At 41.6% G+C, this 24655-nt stretch overlaps 1 protein-coding gene across 1 annotated transcript in view; it reads right to left on the bottom strand.

Moving 5' to 3' along the window:
- Window positions 1-218: 218 nt before the first annotated feature.
- Window positions 219-24655, bottom strand: part of LOC134743384 (PH and SEC7 domain-containing protein) — a 50818-nt gene continuing 26381 nt past the window's right edge. Inside the window, exons 5-20 of the mRNA XM_063676775.1 lie at window positions 12238-12498; window positions 11542-11655; window positions 10778-10883; window positions 10025-10158; window positions 9540-9653; window positions 8705-8826; window positions 7627-7970; window positions 6984-7159; window positions 6339-6532; window positions 5635-5836; window positions 5068-5231; window positions 4784-4910; window positions 3728-3829; window positions 3235-3379; window positions 2228-2347; window positions 219-344 (exon numbers count right to left, since the gene is read on the bottom strand). Of these exons, the coding sequence (XP_063532845.1) occupies window positions 219-344; window positions 2228-2347; window positions 3235-3379; window positions 3728-3829; window positions 4784-4910; window positions 5068-5231; window positions 5635-5836; window positions 6339-6532; window positions 6984-7159; window positions 7627-7970; window positions 8705-8826; window positions 9540-9653; window positions 10025-10158; window positions 10778-10883; window positions 11542-11655; window positions 12238-12498 (2551 nt within the window). The remainder of the gene's footprint in view (window positions 345-2227; window positions 2348-3234; window positions 3380-3727; window positions 3830-4783; window positions 4911-5067; window positions 5232-5634; window positions 5837-6338; window positions 6533-6983; window positions 7160-7626; window positions 7971-8704; window positions 8827-9539; window positions 9654-10024; window positions 10159-10777; window positions 10884-11541; window positions 11656-12237; window positions 12499-24655) is intronic.

Below are 24655 nucleotides of genomic sequence, written 5' to 3'. Positions count from 1 at the left end.
GCTCCACCTGCAACATGGGTACGTACCGCCATGGCGCGTCAGGGCGGCGGCGCGCGCTCGGGCGGGGGCGGGGCGCGTACGTGCGGTACCGCTCCACCTGCAACATGGGTACGTACCGCCATGGCGCGTCAGGGCGGCGGCGCGCGCTCGGGCGGGGGCGGGGCGCGTACGTGCGGTACCGCTCCACCTGCAACATGGGTACGTACCGCCATGGCGCGTCAGGGCGGCGGCGCGCGCTCGGGCGGGGGCGGGGCGCGCGCCGGCAGCGCGGGCGCGGCGGCCTCCGCGCTCGCGCCGCCCGCGCGCAAGTGCATCACGGCCGCGTACGTGCGGTACCGCTTCACCTGCAAAAAAATGTTCATTTGAACATACATATATTATAATTTGACTGGATCGGGATTTTTCACTGACCGACTGACTCACCTAACATCAAAAACGTAACCCACTTCCAGATGACCTAGCAAGTTGAAATTTTGCATCCGGCATCCAGCTAGGCAATTGTGTGGTTACGAACGTAAGATAAACAAACTTTTCATACAAATTCTGGGTGTAAATTTTGTAACGATCCATATAAAATGTATCTTCATAGGTATGCATTACAAAACTGAAATTTTTTTGGGGACATTTTTTATAAAACACTGATTTAAACTTTCACGATTTTTACTCATTATTATTTACAACGACGGGACTTAATCGCGTAAAATAAGTATTAAACCCACCTCCGACGTTTCGAGGACGGCGTTGTCCCCGTGGTCTCGGAGAAGACTGGCTAAAGTTGACATCAACATCTTCTAGGCGCGCGAGTTTTTCGAACTACCCGCACTTGGTCTTGTTTATTAACTTGAACGTTTTGCGCACTAGGGATGTTACCGGGTCGACACACAACACTCACAATATTCGATTTTTCAACTTTCGATATTTGGTTTCGCTTACACTTACTAATGACTGGGTTCCATGTGGATGAGATCTTAAAACCTTCGTCTCGATTGAAATTTCTATGTTTCTTGATTTCAATGGCTTCACGGATTTTTCTACTATAAAACCCACGATCTGTAGAAAGTATTCTAGGGTTGTGAAGCTCAATCCAGTGGTTTGGCCCTGACTCTAGTAAATGCTCAGCAACCGGGCAACCAGGCAACCGGCATTTTTACCTTATGTGAAAGGAATAACGGATAAGGTTGGCACAGTACTTGAGAGGTACTCTATAAAGACGGTATACACTCCTTTATCCAAAATTGCAGGAAACCTGAGGTCACCGAAGGACGTTATCCCGTTCCAGTCACCTGGCGTTTATAAGATCGATTGCAGTTGTGGTAGTTCCTACATCGGGGAAACGAAACGTACCATTGCGGAGCGAGTTAAGGAACATATCGCAGCTGTCAAGAACCGTCAGGTGAACAAGTCTGCTGTTGCTGAGCATTTACTAGAGTCAGGGCCAAACCACTGGATTGAGCTTCACAACCCTAGAATACTTTCTACAGATCGTGGGTTTTATAGTAGAAAAATCCGTGAAGCCATTGAAATCAAGAAACATAGAAATTTCAATCGAGACGAAGGTTTTAAGATCTCATCCACATGGAACCCAGTCATTAGTAAGTGTAAGCGAAACCAAATATCGAAAGTTGAAAAATCGAATATTGTGAGTGTTGTGTGTCGACCCGGTAACATCCCTAGTGCGCAAAACGTTCAAGTTAATAAACAAGACCAAGTGCGGGTAGTTCGAAAAACTCGCGCGCCTAGAAGATGTTGATGTCAACTTTAGCCAGTCTTCTCCGAGACCACGGGGACAACGCCGTCCTCGAAACGTCGGAGGTGGGTTTAATACTTATTTTACGCGATTAAGTCCCGTCGTTGTAAATAATAATGACATTTTTTATTATATTTATTTATTGAGAAACAGACAGTCTTAAAATAAACATGAGCAACTTAGCTAATAGCTACAAAATGATTTTTTATAGATCTTTTTTTTTCCTTTTAAATCGATAGACCTCGTTATTCTGAGTATAAATAACCCAAAAGTTGATCGATTTTCGAATGCCTAACTATATCGGCATAATTATTTTAAATAAAATAACTCGATATCGATAAAAAAATGTTTCTCACACTAGCTAGATTGCGACCGTTTTTTTTTGTCGCGAAAATTCCAGGCTCTGCTTATAACGCTTGTGTTCTGTGTCTTGTACAATAAAGAGTATACATACATACATAATAAATGTACTCGTCATACCTCATACTGCAAGTAGAGGTCCTTGTCCCTGTTGGCTGGTCCTTCGCGCGCGTGCCTGAGCGCTGCCAACTCTTCTTCTAAACGCGCCGCTCGCTCTTCATGCTCTGCTAGTTGCTCACGCTGAAACCAAATTACACACGTTAGCCTTGTGTGCCTCGCCTTTGATACAAGGCAAAAAAACGACTTGTAATAGATCGGCCGCGTCGAGCATAATATGTGTGCCGTTCTGCCGGTCCGTGGCCGTTTCGTATATGTATAACAAGAAGGTTTTAAAGGCCATCTTTGGACGCTAGCGAGCAGCGAGGCGACGACCAGCATTTCAAGACCTTACATTACGCTCGCTTAAATGTATGCACGATTTTGAATGCCCGCTCTTCTCTCCGCTGCCTTATGACACCTAACAAGCTTTATACACCTTAAATTACATTATAAAATTTAATTAATTGCATTTGCTTGAATCCAAACCCTAATAGACCGCGGGCCAGGAACCATGACCCGCGATTCCATGACCAATCACCTCCCAGGCGAAAACTCGTGTAGTGATTAACGGCTATGTATGATGAACCCTGTGGACGTCAGCTGCCGCTCCGTTGGTGGTTTGAGGAATGGCAGCCACCGAAACACGTAAAAAAAAATTGTCATCGCCTCCCGCTTGATACTTTGTCAGATGATAGTTAAGAAGCTATTGTGAATAAAAAAAATCGTCAGCCGGTTATATTGCGGTGGAGAGAACGTCAGCTGGTGGCCTGAACATGTAAAAAAATGCGCTTTATCAATCGGGAGGCGATGACTGAAAATATATTTTTTTACATGTTCCGTCATCAACTGACGGTCTTTCCACCGCGATACAACCGGCTGACTATTTTTTTAATTCATGATAGCATCTAAACTATCATCTGGCAAAGTATCAGCCGGGAGGTGATGCCTGACGATATTTGCTCCTGGCCCGCGGTCAGTGAACTTTGTAGAACGGTATAATTATGAGTTAAAATTCCACAATAGATTACCATGGAGAGCCTGGTGTGCGAGCAGGGCAGCAGCGGGCGCTGGAACTTGCGCTGGGAGCCCACGGCGCCGGCCAGCGGCGGCGCGGAGTACGCGGCGCACACGAAATTGATCGTCTCGACCCACGAACACAGCTCCTTTGAGTCGCTGCGAACAACCAGAAGGAACTTGGTTTTTCTCTTCAACCCAATCGATCAAACTCAGAAACAAGATTCCATAAAATTGGTTGATCTAAATGCACACGAGCAAACCAAAGAGTGTTGGTAAATGTCCCACGATCAGAACAACTCGTAAGTCGCATGCGTCATATTTAAAGTACATAAGTACTAGAATAGAATAATAGTGAAGTAGCGCTAGAAAAGAAAGAACAACGGCATCTAGAATTAAACAATTATTTATTAAAAGAAAATAATAAAATGAATTAAGTCATATTTGTGATCGCCAACCATGTAACTGAAATCTGTAATGTAACTAAAACTAGATCAAGAATGTTACCTCGTCTGGAAGAGATATTCGGCCTGGTCCGCCGTTTGCAATCTGAAAACGTGCTGTTTTTTTGTGTAGTCCGTCGCTTTCGTCGCTAGGGCGTGGTGTATTCTGCATTGATAAAAAAACACTTTTCACACCACATGCTCGACAAAGCCGGATAATATATCATATAAACCTCACCGAAAGCAAGACATTATATCCCTTGGCTTTAGCCGGGTTATAATGTTGTATGGAATTTCATTATAACCCGCCGGTCAATAACGTAATTTTCACTTTTCATAATCCTTATTGCTACGACGATAAAGTCTAATTTCGTTCAGCAAAATGTGTTGCACCCGCCTGCGGCCAGGTAATTAGCGGTCGTGGCCAACTCGATTTTCGAAAACTGAAGCCGCGGCCTACTAGATTCGCACGATCTTCATTTGTTAAATCAAGTAGGCCACGCCGGCAGAAATGAGTACTAAGCCTGTTTTTTATTGTCTTGCATAAGGTGAGAAAAGTAGAGTATATACCTCGGGAATACAACTGTTTTTGTCTTGGGCGTTTGAATCCCTCACTGCACTCAGGACTCAGTCTTAATTCCCTCGCTTCGCTCGGGAATTAACTCATAACTGCCTCGCTGAGCTCGGGAGTAAAACTGGGAGTCCTTCGTTACGTTCAGGATTCAATGTCGCGCCCGTGACATAAAACAGTGCTTTATCCCCTTGGTGTACAATCTACTATTATTATTAGAACAAACTGTCTAGTTACAGGCAAAAAATCAATGTCTCCAGATGAAAACTAAAATTTTGTTTGGGTCAATAAGGTACCAGAAAACGCGCGTTTTTCTTGTGGATTAGTTAACGATTTGGATACTGGAAAGACGCATAACGCTAACCCATACCAAAAACGATTAGACTTGTTAAGAAAAAGCGGATGATAAATGTCAAACGATAAAATTATGGTCAATGCGTAGCAAAGTTTTGTTCTTTAACGGGCAAACTGGTGTCACAAATAAAGCAAAATTGAACCCTATCACTTTAAAATAAAGTTTAAAATCATTGTGCGAAATTGGAAACATACCTAATAGCATTGTGTAGATTGTCGGACATCTGTCCGCGTCGGAACCCGTGCTCGTCTTTATGTAGGAACAGCACGAGATCCCGCAGCGTGCAGTAGAACATCTTCCAACCCCGCCGGCCGAACGGAGCTGAAAATAAAATAAAATGTTTAGTATGGTCCAGTATTAATTGAACGGTCAGGCATTAAAGGGTCAATTGCATCAAACCATCACGTACGATCAGGCGTGAGTCGCTTCCGCGCCCGCTTCCGCTGCCGCCAATAGCGTGTCTGTGTCGCATACTCACTTTTCTTGCCATTGGGGTCGACGCAGCATTTCCTCATGACGTAGCCCTTCTTGTATTCAACCGCTCTCGATTGATCGGGCACGTCTAGGAACGGATTGGCGCCGGCGCGAGTCGCTTCCGCGCCCGCTCCCGCCGTCGCTGCCGCGGCTGGCGTGTCTGTGTCACTAAGAACGAAATGGAAGTTTAGTTTTTTTTGCCAACGGATTTGGGTACGATTTTATCGTATTATCTACCGAACTATCACTTTGATTATGAGCACAATCGGTTCAGTAAACTAAAACATTCAAAATTATGGTATTGAAGGTGATTTTTAGTAAATTAAAATTAAATTAAATAATCATTTATTGCAGATCATAACAATCCATAGATTTTGTTAGTTTGTCTTAAGCTAAGTACCTAATACTAGTGTTAGTAATTAAATAAGTTATTCTACAACTAAGTAAAGAAAATAGCATTACTCATAAAGTCACTCTTCTGTCTGGTCAGCTTTCCATGACAGTAGCTGGAAACATATTATACTTTTTCAATTTTAAGAAAAAGATGACAGGAATGTTCTCGGTTACTCACAGTGCCCACTGCAGCGGCTGTGTCCGGATGGCGTGGTAGAGATGCTTGAGGGTGTCGCGCGGGAAATTCTCGCCGTCGTTGAGCTCGGCGAGGTTGTCCACAAACTCCGCGCAGGACATCCGCCGGAACGCGCCGCCGGATGCGAGACCGTGCAGGTCGGTGTTGAGGAGCATTATCGCGCATGTTAGGGTGTGCACCGCGTCTGAAAACAGAAAATATGGCTCGGCATTAAAATATGAAACTGTATTACCAAAACTCGCATAAGTGAACTTACGCTAGTAACAAAAAAAAAGTAAAACCACTACAAACCAGAGCATTTATAAAGTTTCAGTGGTTACCAAACAAAACTTGAAGAAGCAGGTAACAATCGAGATACTGCACCGAGAAGGTATTTGGAAACAATCCCTCAAGGATTTACCCCGCCCCAAGATTGGTCCCCCTCATGGACCACCAAATATCAATCTACTATAAAAGTGAAATAACTCTTATTGTCCTGTGGGACACTCCTTAAACCCAAAGTTAATAGTATTGACACTAATATAAAATGCATTTATTTGTAGTTGTAAGCCCTTTCCATAAAGGGCCATTTACCAGGCATGTAAGTAGAACGAGGAACAACAGTTGACCTGACCTGGCTAAAGGGACAAAATAACGAGAAGAAGTAGTTGATCTACCCAACATAATAGAAGAGATTGTCGACTGACCTTGCGAGTTGAAGGAGCCCGGGTTACACTCTAGATACCGGCGCGAGAAGTGCACCAGAACACGCTCGCGCTCCTGCGTCTCGCCGCTGAGCGCGAACCTCGCGAGAAATTCTCGCAGCGCCGCGTCGAGCGTCGCGCCCGCGAAGTCGAAGTGCTTCACGTACTCCTCGGCCACGGCGCGAGAAAACTCGTTGCTGGAAGATTATTGAAACGTCAAACATTTCTACATATTAATTTTATTAGTAATATCCAATTACATGTCAAGATTAGAGTAACTCCCTATGGTAGTAATAATAGCCTAAACTTCAAAAGAAGAAAGTATTAGTTTGGTTCTGTAAGCGCCTAGGAATTTAATCTTTTACAACTCTGATTTTATAACACAATGAAAACATATCTAAAGCGGACGGCGCACTACAATCAAAAAGTGTCACGATACTTTCGTACAGTCAAAGTGTAAAAATATGGGTGCACACATCATACTCAAAAATATGCCTCATAGCGTCTGTCAGCGAATTAAAGAACTATGGGACATATTTTTACACTTGACTGTACCGCTATTTCTAGTCTCCTATCTTGCTCTGTAATTCTATAATCCGATGTAGACGTATAATAACAGAAACAAAGCAAGTGGCGGCAGTAACTCACTTTTTGCTTAAATGCCGGGACACATCCGACTTTTTAAATCCATCGAGGTGGTAGAGCCGTTTGGCGAGGCGCTCAGCGGAGGGGATGTCGACGGCTTTGGGGCTGTAGTGGAAGGAGTGCAGCGACTCCACGTCCGAACCCTCGTCCGAACCCACGTCCGAGCCGCTGCACAGTTCCTACAGGGAAACAATCAATAGGGGGTATTACTGCAATGTTATGCCACCAGAGTGCAGCACTAGCCCCTTCAGTAAACCATACAGTAACCTGTACATACTGTACTTTTGACAGGTTTTTGACAAGTTTTCAGAGATAATAAAATATGACATTGATGCATCAAGGCGGTTTGTTTACAGAGGACCTACCGGGAAACGCGAATCCGAAATTTCGCTATCTGCCTCTTTATTGTTATCTCCGTTCAGTGTCGCATTGCTTCCATGATTGTTAGAAAACGAGCTAGATTTGGCTCGCTTATGGTAAGGTTCGGAGACTATAATAGTTGAGTCGGAGTCCGAAGGGTTTGAGAGCTCCCGCGGCCGGTTCCGAACATGTCGTCTTGTCTTGATAGTGTTTCAAGTAAGAGTTAGATTCGGCTTACTATAATGCAGTTAGAAGTAGGAAAGCTAAAAACCAATATATATCTTACCTGATATCCCTGATTCTCCGGTAAATGTCCATTCTCCTTTCCATTCGCGTAACTATTATTATTATTTACATTCTCCGCGTTTCCTCCTTTATCCGGCCCTTTGACCTGTATTACTATTCTATAATCATTGTTATCCCCGTTCAACGTGACATCGCTTCCATGGTCGTTCGAGTTAGATTTGGCCCTCTTATGGCAAGGTTCGGAGACTAGTATGGTGGAGTCGGAGTCCGAGGGGTCCGAGAGCTCCATCCTGGGACACTCGCGGCCTGTCTCGAACATGTCGTCTTGGTCTTGGTAGTCGGGGCTGGAGATGTTTGAGACGGCTTCGGAGAGACTCATGTCGCCTGAAATGGTTACGACTCGCATTAGATACCGTCAACCGGGGTGAATAGGGACAAAACTTTTAATTGCGATTTTCCTGACAATTTCTTAAAAAATACTTACACAAATTTTTTTTTATATTATAGGACATTCTTACACAGATTGACTAAGTCCCACGGTAAGTCCAGAAGCCTTTGTGTTATGGGTACTCAGACAACGATATATATAATATATAAAGAAATAAATACATAGAAGACACCCATGACTCAGGAACAAGTATCTGTGCTCATCACACAAATAAATGCCCTTACCGGGTTTCGAACCCGGGACCATCGGCTTCACAGGCAGGGTCACTACCAACTAGGCCAGACAGCAGAGGTCGTCAAAATTGTATCATTCGATTGGAAATAATAGTAGATTTCGTATACTATTACTACTATTTGCGTGGGTATTATTTAAGAAATTGTCAGGAAAATCACATTTAAAGTTTTGTCCCTATTCACCCTAGCCATCCCTATTCACCACGGTTGACGTTATATGATAAGTCACTTCTGTCTTTATAAGTCGAAAATTGCTCAATGAAAATGAAAAAGAAAAAACGGTTTTGTTTTTTAATGTAACGTGAAGTGGCGGACGCTATATGTTCACCTAGCCGCAAAAGCACATGGCCGCTTTTATGAATGAATTCCATTCATCCATGTCCATGTTATTTTCAGGTAGCTGTACGGCGTCAGTCAATCAACAAGTGCGGCCTTACCGTTGAGCGGGCGGTGGTTGATGTGCGGCTGGTGCTGGTGCTGGTGCGCGCGGTGCGGCGGCGTGGCGCGCGACGACATCGCCGACGACGACGCGGACGTCGGCGACGCGGGCGACGACGATCTGCGGGTGCGGGGGGACTGAGCCTTATTACAATCACGAAAGGTCGCTACTTGATTGTTGTCTGCCAAACTTCGTGTCGTTGCCTCGTTTAAAATTATTTGTCGACGCTTGGCAACGGCCGTCCGACTGCTAAAACTTGCCGAACGGTGCGGTAACATCCGCTTAGCTCAGCACGATCGATGTAAATCACAGAAATAAATATACCATAGAAGAGGTAAATGCATCTACTTCGCGTGTCCGAACCCCGACGAAGCGTCGAGGTTGACCGTCGCTCTTTACAGTCCACGCGCGTCAGTTGTTGCAGCCGGACGTCCGTGAAAACTTAAAAAATGCTTCGTTGCATGATAATTAACAGCAACAGCCCAAAAATTGCGAGCACCCAAAGGCAAGAACATATTTCCTATCACAGATAAGTAATTACGATATTATGCGTAAATTTTGTATGAAAAAGTCGACACGCTTGGTTTCAATACAAATCGTGGTATTTGCGTTATCTACGAGTAGCGTATATATTAAATCTGTGATGTAAATCATACACAAATACAGATAAACCTTTTACGATTAGATTTAATCAATTCTCCAGCAGATTATATAAAAAAAAAACAAAGACAGACGACAGATTCAATGTTAGGGTCGCCGAGTAAAATAAGAAAATGCGCCGTTCAACCAATATCGTGCAGCGAGCAACTGAAAGTGTTAACACTAACGTATACCTCTGTGACATGCCGTCAGAGATGGAGGTGGAGTTTGAAGTGTGTCCAGAGCCGTTGCAGTGTGTCCGCTCTGACGCCGATGAGACAGGCGCGTTGTAGGTCCACACGATCCTGCTGGTTGAATAGACGAAAAAGTTTAATATTTTGACTGTCATGACTAGTTTATAGGAAATACAATAGTAAACCTTATTGGAATGCGTGAAGGATCATTTTAAACCCTGTAGCGATCAAAGATGTTTCTGAGTCCAACCGCGCGTCGAGCAATGTGTTTAATGACATCACGTTAAAGAGCCATATTCAATAGTGCGCCTTTTGTGCAAGTAATAAAGATAAAAATAGCATAGCCGGACTGGCTCCCCTTCGGAGTAAGTTAGGGGTCGAGTCGGGCTTCGTGTCGAGTGATGACGTCACGTCTTCAATAGCAGCCACATCCGAAAATGCACCTTTTGTGCTAGTAATAAACTTGAAGGATACAGTTAGGATACCTGTCACGGACGGGGTCCGATTCTGAACGAGGGCCGGGCGTGGCCGAGTCGGGCCGCGCGTCTAGCAACGTATTGAGTGATGACGTCACGTCTTCTTCCATGTCTACTGCTACCGCACTCAGGGAAGACTCCTTCTGAAACAATCCGTCCGTTAGATAACTAGGTGACGATGACACCTGTTTTGCGAACAAGGACGCATTGGCAATCGGATTGGCTTATTAGTTGGCGGAAGTATCAATGAGATGTTTCTGATTGAGGCCACAAGACGGCAGTGTGAGACCCTTTATATGGATTTTCGATTTAGGCCGTAAGATGGTGCCTACACACGAGCAGCGTGCAGGTCAGTGTGGTAACCGCGTAAGAGATAACGTGGAGATGAACCTCGAGGCGCGAAGTATACAATATAAGTTTTTGATTAAGGCCACAAAGTGGCATACCAAGGTGGTTCTCCAAAGTGTCCTTAGCCATTGGACAAACCCTGAAATCCCACGTAGGGTTACTTCTCAGGAATGCTCTAAGGTTAATATTTTTTTAATTAGAAGAAAAGAGAACTAAGGAGCTACTAACACATACAGAATGCTCCAAAGTAAAAAATCATAATTTGTTAATTTCTTCGTAACCGCTACACTGGTTGTTATACTTTGTGTACTGGTTCTAAATACCCTAGTGCATATGTACATTTCGGCTCTGTCCAATGGCTAGGGACACCCTGTATACTATTTATTAGAGAAAGAGTCAGTATAGGTTTTATACCTGTAGATGGTCCTCAGAGCGCGACGTCCGCACGGCAAGCGGCGCACGCGCCGGCAGCTCGGCGCCGGTCGTGCCGCTAGCCGGCGACGCGGGTTGGGAACTATATCTGAAATAAATTCAAAATTTTACATTAATTCTTCAACAAAAAAAAACTTAAGTAAAAACATGTTTGTTCATTTATTTTTTAAATTAAACAACCAATACAACGCGAGAGGTATAGTATCAATCGAGGCTCCATCGATATAACATGTAAATGATCTGTGATTTAAAGTATATAGATTTAGACATATAGAAAACACTTGAGGAAAATGACACTTCGGGGCCAGGGTCAACATTATCTTTATCGAGGCCATAAACACATGCAAATTGCGACACGCATTCCGAGAATAATTTCTACTTAAACGGCAAAATATGTTTGTATTTATGTCAAATAATTTGTTTACTGACATTCCGGATATATCTGAACGATCAAGGCACACCTACATCTGAACATATGTGTCCGCGGTAGGCAAAACGTCCCACTTTGTCGCTTGCCATAAGGACGCCTTGACAGGTTATTTGTATAAAGATACAAGCAAATCTCGTCCTTATGGTAAGCGACAAAGTGGGACCTTTGACTAGACACTAGACACATCCTATATAGGAATATTTTTGTGCTCCCTGTAGGTATTAGCAGTAATACACTTAAGTAGACGTTATTCATTTACAATCCTTACAAATAAGGTTTAAGATTGGCCGGGTTTACATTATTAGGAACATCTTACAATTTGTTGGAGTGGTCTCCCAATAGGCCGGTGTCGGGCGAGGAGTTGTGCCGCTGTGTGACCTCCCGCCCGCCTAACCGGCTTTCTATTGGTGATGCTGGCGTCGAATTGTACCTGTAGTAATGTCATTTATGATTCTTTAGGCCTTGGTCTTTGGTTGACGCTGTACGCTACCATCAGTATTACGTTGTATGGGAAGACATTTTTATAGAATGTGGTGCTGTACGCGGCGTATGGCGTCAAAATCAAGGCTTTACTGAAAACAAGTGGACGGGATTTTAGGTTTGACAGCAACGCCGGTGCAAGACTACACTTAAACGATTTTGTCACAGTGATGTAAAGCCAAATTTATGTTTGGACTGCGTTAACCTTTTTATATAAATCTATGCAAAAAATAACTACTTACATGCACTTAAACTGTTAACTATTGTTCACATGAAAGATGAATTTCTTTCTTTACAATAAAACGAACTCCATTAAGTGAGATATAGGTATGCTTATTATTTATTATGCTTTTCAACACGTTGAGTGTTGTTGTCGTGTGAATGATCAAACCTCGACAGGAGATCCCCCGTCATCATCTAGGCCTTGAACATGGTCTGCTTGACCCGAGGCCGTAGGCAGAGGCGCACGCGATATTCAGTCAGAATAGCCTTACAACTCTTCCCAAGTTTTTAGATGTGTTGACATATTTACCTATGGTAATGTGTCCGGTGCATAGGCACATGGTTGTTGTGGTGTGGATGCTCAACCCTCGACAGGTTGAGCATGAGATCCCCCGTCATCATGTAGGCCTCGAACTTGGGCTGGTTCGCCCGAGGCCGCCGTTCCACGCGGTTCTCGGTTAGGAGGGCTTCGCAACTGTCGCCCGATTGCACGCCCGACCCGTTGCTTGAGGAGTTGCTCGATGAGTTGCTGTTGGAGGATTTGCTTGATTTGCTGGAGGGTGGTGAGTTTCTGGAAGTAACAATATTGATTGAATACAGGTATTCAGGGTATGAAAAGTATACAAATTGCCAATATAATCAGTTCGCTATTATGTACATATGCGTAACGAGCTGCTGACAAGAACGATGTTATTTTGTATGTTATTGTGACGTGAAACGTACCTAATGGGTTAAGCCTATAGGCTACCTACGATTAGTTAGCCATTTTGTTCAGTCCACGCATAATGAAGGGTTATTTCCACTAATTACCGACAAGTTGTTACCAGTGGTAGCATACTGGTTTTTTTTCTCACCCATAAATAAATTCCCACTAATTACCACGAAAGTGAGTTGGTGGGTAACTAGCGGGAACAATCCAGAATGAGTAGGAACGCGAGAAAATTGCCTCGCTAAGTCACTTCGGTCTGTGTGGATGTGCCTCGTCTGAGTCTGTGACATTGCGGCCGCACGGGCGTTTTCCTCGGGTGAGGCACTTCTGCGTTTTTTCCCGCAATGGGCTTCGAGAAGTTTTAACTGAAATTAAAACTTGTAGTGGGTAAGTCGACTTTACTCTTTTTAAAAACATCAGATAAAATTTAATCAGACATTAATGTTGTTTAAAGTGTAATATTTATAGCTTATTAATCTTATTATGCAGTGAACTAATGTGAACGTATGCAGATATTGAAGAATTAATCTTGAAACGTTTAACCATTATTTAGTCAACACCCGGCAATCCCTCTGGGCTATTTGTAAAGTTTATCACTTTACTAAAAGCAACTACCGAACAACGTGCAACATGATCTATGAGAACCCTTTGTTTTGGTATTGGCGAAATCAGCATTTTGTTTTAAAGAATGAATGAATGAAACCCTTGTTATGCAGCATTAATTAAAAACCAGTTCTTAGTTTTTTGCATTGGTTGATTATTAAATTAAAAGTAATAAAATCGGCTAAATGAATAAAAACACTGTTAACTTCATCCTGATGCAACTGTATTGTCGAATCGCTAGACCGTGAAAAAGAAACACATACTTGCGCAAGTATAATATTAGTTATTATTAGTCTATGAAGTATGGATATGGATTGTAGTCGTCACAAGACTGGCGGTCAACGTCAAACGCCATAGGTTTCGTCACAAAACGGAAAGTTAGATTTGGTATAAACGTACCTAACTTAAGTTTGGTTTCCAAATTTTAACAAGTCAAAATGAATAAGTTATCTAACTAGCTGAAGGAAATATAATTTGAACACTTTATACAGGTTAATAATATTTCAAAAGCAAACTGATCGCAACTTTATGCAGTAGACTGTACGTTTAGTCCCGTATACTTTAATTTAATGTACCTAGTTCTAATCGATTTCATTACTCTCTGACCTAAGGGAATAGAGCTGATTAGATAAATAATCGATAAAGTTTAATAAAGCGGCGTCCCAGTGAAGTTCAATCAAATGATTTATTATTTACCTCCAATCGCCGTTGTTTACCCAACTTTATTAGGGTTTTGACATTTTAAGGTTCATTTCATTGGTTAAGACTGTTAAGAGAGGTAAAGTCTAAGAGAAAAACGTGCCCCTTAGTTTGACATCGAAAACAGGTGGCGCTGCACCATATGTTTTGCGGTCACTGAATTGTCAAACGTCAACTTGGAAACGACTTGAATATAACTAAGTGAGGGGGTGTCATTATGAACGTCATATTTTCATAGGAATTTGACATCAATGATGACATTTCCACATTTTGTCATTGCAAATGCTATGCAGAATTAGCGTGGTCCGGCTCTACATGTTTTATATGACAGTAGGTAATATTAAGGAATGTATTTAAATATAAATCTACAAGTTATTAGTGCGAATGTTTCTTTTTTACTGAATGATTATCATCTATTTATTATCGTCAAATTTTGAAGTCTTCAGCAGGTCCGTTGTATTTGGTTTTTGATTTGGAGTTTATATCTGGTTACTTATAAATTTTGAATCTTTATTGTATTTTTTGTTACCAGAGTGTAACCGCAATACGATAATTTATTTATAAATATATTATCGTGTGAATTCATGTAGGTATGAATAGGTAATTCGGTATTTTGACGATCACCACACAAGTCTGGGGTTCTTCAAAAAAGGAGTGTACAGGTTTTCTAAAGGGTCGGCAACGCGCGTGTAATATCTCCGGTGTTGCAGGCGTCCATAGGCTACGGTAACTGCTTACCGTATGCTTGATTGCCACCGACGTGGTATAAAAAAAAAGTCTCATGGATAAATGCTTTAATCATTGCCTTATTCCTGAAAAGAATTATTTAATTTTCATTTAAGCTAATTCTGTCTGTCGTAGGTCTACATGTAAACTTTTTACAATACAATACATTGAGAGTTAAATAATACGCATGGCCTGTCTCGTAACCTGTCAACTCGTAAGAAACAGAAAAAAAACCGACCAAGTGCGAGTCGGACTCGCGCACGAAGGGTAAAAAACCGGCAAAAAAAAATCACGTTTGTTGTATGGGAGCCCCACTTAAATATTTATTTTATTCTGTTTTTAGTATTTGTTGTTATAGCGGCAACAGAAATACATGATCTGTGAAAATTTCAACTGTCTAGCTATCACGGTTGATGAGATACAGCCTGGTGACAGACGAACAGACAGACAGACAGCGGAGTCTTAGTAATAGGGTCTCGTTTTTACCCTTTGGGTACGAAACCGTAAAAATCTGTATTCGATATTCGCACCGGCAACTTGCATTTTCGGCAACCAAAAACATCGTCATGACATTAGGGTCCATTACATTCCAAGGGCCTGACACTCTTTGATAGAGAAAGATAGTCTTATTGCGATTCCTATAAGAGGAAAGAGAAAATAGTGCCATGCTTTGTCCTTATCACCGACCGGGTTTTTTTTTCATGGTCGGGTTATGGCAGCAGAGTGAAAGAGAAAAAGGATTATGCTGCCATACATTAACCTGTCAATACATGAATATGTCTTTCTCTTACCCCTGGTCGCTCGGTTTCATGTCTATAACTACTATACTATGTCTATGTTATATTCTTATATCTATGAACGAGCTCGGCCAATAAGGTAATGGCCAGGTCGCGTGCGACCCGCGCTTTTGAACACGTTACACAACTCAATTACAGTTGCCGATCAAGATTGGGACAAATTGATATAAATAACCTCATACTAATAGGGAGTATTACTGCAAAATGCCGCCAGAGTGCAGCACTAGCACCTATCGAAAACCATAGGGTAACTTATCTTATACCTTTAAACGAGCAATTCATGTACATATCTATCTATATATATTTCGGGGATCTCGGAAACGGCTCTAACGATTTTGACGAAATTTGCTATATGGGGGTTTTCGGGGGCGAAAAATAGATCTAGCTAGGTCTTATGTCTGGGAAAACGCGCATTTTTGAGTTTTTATATGTTTTTATATGTCTCCCAGATATTACATACTAACATGCTTTAAACAGTTATTTGACAAGTTTTCACTATGACGCTAAATTTCGTCATCTGCCTCTCACTCGATCGAATATGCAACAGCAACAGTGATAGAGAGGCAGAAACCGAACTTTCGATTTTCGTGTTTCACGGTACGCCCTGCGATTGTGCTAGTGACGCCCTCTACGCAGAGTTTCGCGTAATATTCCCTATTCGTAATGGGTGCCAGAATAGTGTTTGACTTGCTATCCGTCACTTTCTAATTAATACAGCTATAAAAAGACGGGTAGTCTATCTCGCACGCGAGACTGTCGCTGTGTCGCTACCTACACTTATCAATCACAAAACATCTGACGCTGTAACGTTCTGATGTCAAACTCAGACCACGATTTTATCAGCCTTTGCAACTCCTCTACAATTAATAACTTGCGGTATTACTTACAGTAGTAAGACTGGTATAAAACCCAATTTTGGTCATACCTAGTCATGACGATCATAATATAAATTCATGTACGAGTAGATTAGTCTAGCATAATTTATAATGTAATTTCATATTATGAGAATAAATATCTAATCTAATCTAATCTATAGGGCAACTGTAACTTTACAGTCTAGTTCGCAGTGGTGCCTACTTGGATTATTTTAAAGTTGCTAAGTGAGTAGCGCCTTAAATATGACCAATTGCAATTGCGTACCTACTAACCTATAATTTGAGGTCAAATTCACTTATGATTATTTAGGCCTACTAAAATCTTCTAGGAAATCGGTAACCACTTCGAAAATATGATTTTCAAGGAAAAACTAAGCACTAAATGTGACGTTTTCAACCAAAAGGTACCACATTGTCGCTTGTCGATAAGGTTGATTTAAAATCAAAGCTATATGGAAATAGCGCCTTATTGACAACCGACAATAAGTACCCTTTTGATTGAGAATGGCACAAATATACTATTGCACGTACACACGAAATCCACGCGAAGCGCAAGCTATGTCACAACTGTTTTAATTGTGTATTTATTAGGCATAATTTACCTTATTATTTTTACCTTATACATGTACAAGACGTCAACAGAATCCCATTATAGACGTAGCGTCAGGCTTCAATGCGTTGTTACGCCTGAATGAGGGCTACCGTTTTTGTGCTCACCAGTTGGCGCCACTGTAGATGTAAGTCCAGAAAAACAGATCTCAAAATTCTTCTATGCTTAATTTTATAAAATCAATACGTTCTAATATACACAAAGGTATTTTACGTCTAAATGTGCCATTTTTTCAACCTGTTTAATTTTGCATATATTTTAGTCGGCAGTTGGCACTTTTTTTAAACCACTAACATCTATTGAGCTATATCTATTGTTTACCATGATTAATCAAAGATGAGCCAAGATTTACCACAATTATGAATCATCATCATCATCATCATGTCAGCCGATAGCCGTCCACTGCTGGACATAGGCCTCCCCCAAGGCTCGCCACTCCGACCGATCCTGTGCCGCTCGCAACCACCGAATTCCCGCGACCTTCACCAGGTCGTCGCTTCATCTTGTTGGAGGCCTACCGGCAGTTCGTCTTCCGGTACGCGGACGCTACTCCAGAACCTTCCGGCCCCACCGGCCATCAGTTCTGCGAGCAATGTGCCTCGCCCACTGCCACTTAAGGTTTGCAATTCTGCGAGCTATGTCGGTGACCCTAGTTCTACTGCGGATATCATCATTTCTGACTCTATCACGCAGAGAAACCCCGAGCATAGCTCTCAATTATGAATAAGGAGTGAAAATCATCAGTCATCGATCGAGCGCGCCAGCGACCGGTTATGTGTTATTGTTAACTTGCGCGCTTAACTGCATAATTTAATTTGCCATTGAAATCTGAGCCGTATCCGCGACCTGTTACGGTTGAGTCCAAAATGTCATCGTGTAATAAGTGTGGTGATAATTTTATTGGTGATGGTGATGTACCGTGCTCCTTTTGTGGAGGGTATTATCACTATAGGTGTTCCGGAATGCTAGAAAACACCTATAAGAAGATGACAGCAGATAAAAAATCCAATTGGAGGTGCATCCCATGCCGTCAGTCGGAAAACAATGATTCACTCTCTGAACTTGTGAAGGAGTTCAAAGGTTTTAAGGTGCAAATGCAAAAAATGCAGAGTGGGCTTGACCAAGCAAATCAGGGAATTGCCAATCTCGAGGGAAAGTTCGACTTGATTGAAAGTCGACTAGAGGATTTCGATGTGCGGCTTACCGTCACAGAGAGTAAAGTTGACCGCCTCCCATCTATTGAAGCCAATTTAAAACAGCTGGAGGCTGAGTTTGCTACTTTAAAAGCCAACGAACGTGACAGAGACCAGTTTTGCCGGCTGAACAATGTCGAAATTAGTGGCGTTCCTCAAAAAGATAACGAGAATTTAATGTCGATCTTAAATAATATATGTTTGAAGGTAGGTTTTGGTCTGCTTGAAACTGATGTCGACTCAATACATCGCGTTCGCCGTTTCCCGTTATCCGTGGGTAGCGGAACCCGTGCGGACCCCAGGCCCCCGGCGATCATCGTGCGTTTCTGCCAGCGACGTCGCAAGGACGAGCTGGTGGCGGCTGCGCGCGCGCGCCGCGGCCTCACCAGCGCCGATGCCGGTCTCCTGGGACCGGCGGTTCCCGTCTACGTGAACGAACATCTTACGGCTGTAAACAAGATCCTACTTAGGCAGGCCCGCGATAGGAAAGCCGAGTTAAATTTCAGCTACCTATGGGTTAAGCAGTGCAAAATACACATGCGGAAGAGTGATAGTTCCAAAGTTTATGTCATAACAAACGAAGCTGACTTAAAGAAATTAAAATGACTTTTTATGTTTGATAACAGTAACTGGCATATCCATAACATTTGCCTCAGATTTTCGATGTTAGTGTTGATATGCGTTCATATAAAAAGTAATTACGTAAGTCGTGTACTAGGCCATTTTTTACATTGTATACCCTATGGGCAGGAAACTAGCTTAGAATTTCACAGGATCTCATTTCTATTTTTAATACCTGAATTGACTCGTCTGAATAAAAATAATAAAGTAATATTTTCTTACTATTGTAGTTCTTTATACATCAATAATAGATAATAATAGCATCTCAATATATTATCAGAACGTAAGGGGATTGCGGACAAAATCGCATTCCTTTTTATCTAGTGTAATTAATTCGAACTATGACCTCATTTGTTTATCTGAAACATGGCTGAACCCTGACTTTTTTAGTAGTGAGTATTTTGATAGCAGGTATGAGGTGTACAGACGGGATCGAGCGGGGCGATCGGCACAGCGCGGCGGAGGCGTGCTTGTGGCGGTGCGGCGCGGTCTCAGTGTATCGCGCCGGGACGAGTGGTGCGCGGCGCAACGACACGAGGAGTTGTGGCTCACCGTGGAGCCGCGGGCCTGCGCCGGCGCCGCGCCCCACTCCCCGCGCGCCTCGCGCCGCCAGCCGGCCGACCGACCGGGGGCACGTGGGCCGCTGCTGCATATTGTTTGTGTTTACTTTCCACATAATGATAATCATATCAGTTCTCTTCGTTGCTTTTTCGACAATGCTGCTAGGATAATGAATACCTACCCAGAAGATATTTTCGTCCTTGTAGGTGATTTTAATGTATCTTATGCTTCATGGTCCTTGTGTGAGGATTCAAATCGCCTCAATATTGAGACTAGTGAAGATCCAACTGCTATAGTTCTTTCCGACTTCATCGCTCTAACTGGGGTAAACCAATATAACAATTGTTTTAATATAAATGGACGTGTGCTGGATCTAGTAATGGCCAATGCCGGTTGCACGGTTAGTGCCTGCTCGTCACCGCTTACGCGGGAGGATCCGCAACATAAGGCTTTGAATATTTCACTGGCCCTAAACTTAATGAGTTATTTACCGCGCTTGTTGCCTAATCAATGTACTAGACCGATTTTTCACCGCGGCAGCTATGACCTTATCCGCAAGGAATTATCTGAGACCGGTTGGTCGTGTCTGAATAACATGAATGTTGAGGATTCAGTTACTTATTTTTATTCGGTTCTTAGAACACTTATTGCCAGTCATATTCCACATAAAAGCGTTAACAGTAACACTGGATATCCTCCTTGGTTTTCTCGTGCACTAATAAAAGTTCGCAAACAAAAACTATCGGCTCATAAAAGGTGGAAAATATACGGTAATCCTCTTGACAGGGCGGAATTTACATTATTGAGAAAAAGGGAGCACAAATTAGCCACCGAATGCTATAATAATTTTATTTCATTGGCTGAAGACAGAATACATAGTGATCCTACTTATTTTTGGTCATTTATGAAGTCAAAATTCCCTAGTAATTGTGTTCCCGACCAAATGTCTTACCTTGGCGAAATTTCTAAAGATGGTAACACAATTAGTAATTTTTTTAATAGATATTTTAACTCTGTGTTTGTTACTGATTCTTCTGTCTTACCCGATTACTTGCATGTAGCTAATGATTCCCTGATTGATCTTAATACCGTTGATATTTCCGAGGATTGCGTCTTCAAGTTTTTAGAAAGAGTAGATATTAAAAAGGGCAGTGGTGCTGATTTGATTCACCCCCTTTTTATCAAAATGTGCGCCCGTGAATTGGCAATGCCTTTAACTCAAATTTTTATTAAGTCCTTAGCTCATGGTCACTTTCCCTCCTCTTGGAAAAAAGCCTTGATAACACCAATTTACAAAAGTGGCGATGCGCACCTGGTTACTAATTACAGGCCCATTAGTAAATTAAACATATTTGCTAAAATCTTTGAAAAAATCGTTTACAACAAAATTACTTCTGCTTTCTCTCAACACATTGCGCCTAGCCAACACGGATTTTGTCAGGGTCGTAGCGTTGATACAAATCTTCTGACGTTTACCGATTTCATTATCAATAGGATATCTTCTGGCTGTCAGGTGGACGTCGTGTATACTGACTTTTCGAAATGTTTTGATAAAATTAATCACAATAACTTAATCAAGAAACTTTTTGAGCTCGGTATACACGGCGACCTCCTTAGATGGATAAAGTCTTACCTGTCCAATCGCAGTCAGGCGGTTGCCTTGAAGGGTTATACTTCATGCTTTCTTCCTATACCTTCCGGAGTACCCCAAGGATCGCACCTTGGTCCCTTATTGTTTATCTTATATGTCAATGACATGGCATCCTGTTTTCGGAACTCTGAGCACCTCGTCTATGCAGATGACACAAAGATTTACAAAGCTGTGTCCTCGGAAGCAGATTGCCGTGCATTACAGCATGACTTAGATAACTTTTTACTCTACTGTTCAGATAATCAGCTTTTCTTAAATACTGATAAATGTTTCATAATCAGTTTTAATCGTAGAAATGACCCGTTAATTTTCAATTACACTTTGGCTGGAAGAAATATAGCCCGGGTATATTCCATTAGGGACTTAGGTGTTACCTTAGACTCGCAATTGAATTTTAGTCTACATATTGATAATATATGTAAGCGAGCTTATAAGAAGTTGGGGATGATTCTCAGAATTGGACAGCCCTTCAGGCGCCCCAATACCTATAAACTACTTTTCTATTCCTTTGTTAGGAGTATACTAGAATTTGGTTGTGTTGTTTGGACACCTCAGTACCAAGTCCATATTGATCGCCTGGAAAGGATCCAAAATATTTTTTTAAAATCACTTTGTTACAGGACGGGTAATTACTTCGAACGCACTTCGTCAGCAGCGAAGCATTTTTGTGTTCCTTCCCTCTATAACCGAAGACACTACTTAGATGTAATGTTCTTGTTTAAAATTCTTAAAGGTGTGATAAAATGTCCGAATCTCTTAGAATTAGTCACTTTCAGTTGTCCGCACCAACCCCTACGTTCTAGACCTCTATTTCATATCAGCTTTGCCCGCAAGAATTACGCTCGGCACACATTTTTCAGACGAGTCCCAAATTATTATAATAAGCACCTACATGACATTGATCCTTTTCACACTTCCCTGTCTAGTCTTAGAATGAAACTTAGACATAAGTTGTTTTAATATGTCAAGTATAAATATAAATAAGTAAATGTATAAATGTAACTTTCCGGCTTTCCGGTAGGACAACCGTAGGCTCATGTTTTTCTTTTATCTCCTTTTTATCTTTGCTGTTTAGTGTGTATGTTAACATTATGTACTTACTAATGAACCTCCAGGTCTGTTTTCTTAAGTATGTTAAGTACATTTGTACTTCAAACCCATTTGTATATGTGACTGTTTGTGTTCTAAATAAAGTAAAAAAAAAAAAAAAAAAAAAAAAAAAAAAGAAAATTCCCGATAAAAAAGCTTGAAACCCCCCAAACTTTTATGCATTTGACATTTTGAAAGACCTTAACATTCAATAGTGTATTAATGAAAATTTATTAGGCTATGAAAGATACGTGCATAACGTAGTTCTAGCGTCGGACTACACTAAGTTTTCATGCCAAGTGCTAAATCAAGTATGGAGCTTACGGGGGTGTTATCAGAAAAAATGGTACTTACCATTTACTTTTTTCGATAAACCATCAACTATTATGCTATTTAGACTCGAAATCTAGAGTACTACTGAATGAGACAAAAAAAAGTGTCCCCAGTTTTTCATACAAATTTTGGGTGTCAGTTTTGTAAAGGTCCATACAAAATGTATGTGAAAATGCGTTACAAAACTGACATTTATTGAGGACATATTTTTTTTCTTTTTAAATCGATAGTCCTCGTGATCCTGAGTAGAAATAACCCAAAAGTTGATGGAATTTCGAAAAAAGTAAATGGTACACGTTTACGTGAAAATGCCCTTACAGGGATAACGTGCATTCTTACTGCCAAGTCTGTGCAAAGATAACGTGGTCAGTCTACTGTTGTGTTACTGTAACGCCGGTTCATTGCCAGTTAAAACTGATTATGAGTGGAATGAAAACGTTCGTTCATATCGCATTTGACTCATTAATTGACACTTATTCTAAACGTCAGTGTCGAAATGTCAGTATCATTACCGCACACGAAACATCAGGGGGCCTACCGCAAAAATCGAAATTTGCAAATTGCGGAGATTTTTCTCTTACTCCAATGAAGGCGTAATTAGAGTTACAGAGAAAGATGCCCGCAATTTGCAAACTTCGATTTTCGCGGTTATAGCCCTGCTCGCGAATGTCCGTGTTAACCCTAATAAAGTTAGGGTCGTCACGGTTGGTTGCCATCTCCGTGTCCAGATAGAATCAGGTGGTATTTGCAAACAACCGCAAATGTTTTGTAAAGCGAATTCAGAAGTAAATGTGTTTCATATTCTGTCACTTCGTTACCGCATTGACTCATTGGCATCTAAACGTCAGTGTTGATACATCATTCACGAGTTAATTTACAATACCGCACGAAACATCTGCTCGCGTGTGTCGGTGTTAGCCCTAATGAAATTAGGCTTGTCACGCTTGGTTGCGTATGATTACATAATAATATACTTATATATAAGCGCCTTAACGTCTACACGACTGATAGAGTTTATTCCTGAATTATTTGTGACGGGTCCTAATAATTTAACATTATATTATCAGAACTGTGGTGGTTTAAAAACTAAAATATCTGATCTGCGTCTAAATATACTACAGTGTGATTATGATATTATAATTTTAACAGAAACATGGTTGCGGCCAGGTATACACAGCGCGGAAATATTTTGTAATACTAATTACAATGTGTTCCGGCGCGATAGGGACTTGATCGGAACGGCGAAGAAGGATGGCGGTGGCGTTCTTATAGCGGTAAAATCATCCCTACGAGCATCCCGTGTCCCAAATTGGGAGTCCAAAAATATTGAAGATATTTTTATTACTTTAATTAGTCAACAATTTAAATTAATAATTAACTGCGTCTATATTCCCCCTAAAACATCCTACTGCATCTATAAGGATTACTGTGACAAAATTACAAAAATAAACGATAGCTACAGTGGTTTTGGTATTTGTATTGTGGGTGATTTTAACATACCTACTATTGATTGGGTGGAGCGGCCGGGTTCGCGGGAACTTATGCCATCGAATGGGGTCTTGTGCCAGATAGGGGGGCTCGTTCTAGGATCTAGTGGCATGTTAGGCCTTAAACAGTTTAACAGGTTCCGCAATACGAATGACAGGATTTTAGATTTACTATTTTGTAGCCAGGAGGGCGTTATTTCTGAGCCCGATATTGAACTCTCTCATACCGATAGGCATCACCCGCCTATAGTATTTACCATGAACCTTAATTGTCCTCGACCCCTTTCCGTCAACTGTGTCCGAAAATATAACTACGAAAAGGCAGATTACTCTGTTATATCACATGAATTTAATAAGGTAAACTGGGAAGCTGAATTATGTAACCTACAACCGGACCAGGCGGTAGGGCGATTCTACAATTTGTTGTTTGATGTTATTGATAAATTTGTTCCACTTAAGCACTCAAAAAATTCTAAATATCCAAAATGGTTCTCCGCGGCACTTATTAGCACTTTAAATAGGAAAATCAAAGTATGGCGCAAATGGAAGATCTATCAATCGCTTGCTGATTATCGAGAATACTCACTTCTTCGCACTCGCTGCAAAACATTAATATTAGAATGTTTTAATACCTTTACTGCTAACACGGAAAAGTCTTTGAAACGTAATATCAAGGCATTTTGGTCCTATGTGGCATCCCAAAGAAAAAGCTTGTCTAGCTACCCTGAAACTATGTTCTATGAGAGTGAATCTGCATCTACACCTAAACAAATT

The sequence above is a fragment of the Cydia strobilella genome, chromosome 8, assembly GCF_947568885.1.
Source record: "Cydia strobilella chromosome 8, ilCydStro3.1, whole genome shotgun sequence".
Taxonomy (NCBI): Eukaryota; Metazoa; Arthropoda; class Insecta; order Lepidoptera; family Tortricidae; genus Cydia; species Cydia strobilella.
Note: the sequence above shows the minus strand (reverse complement) of the source record. Positions and strands in the feature narration are given on the sequence as shown.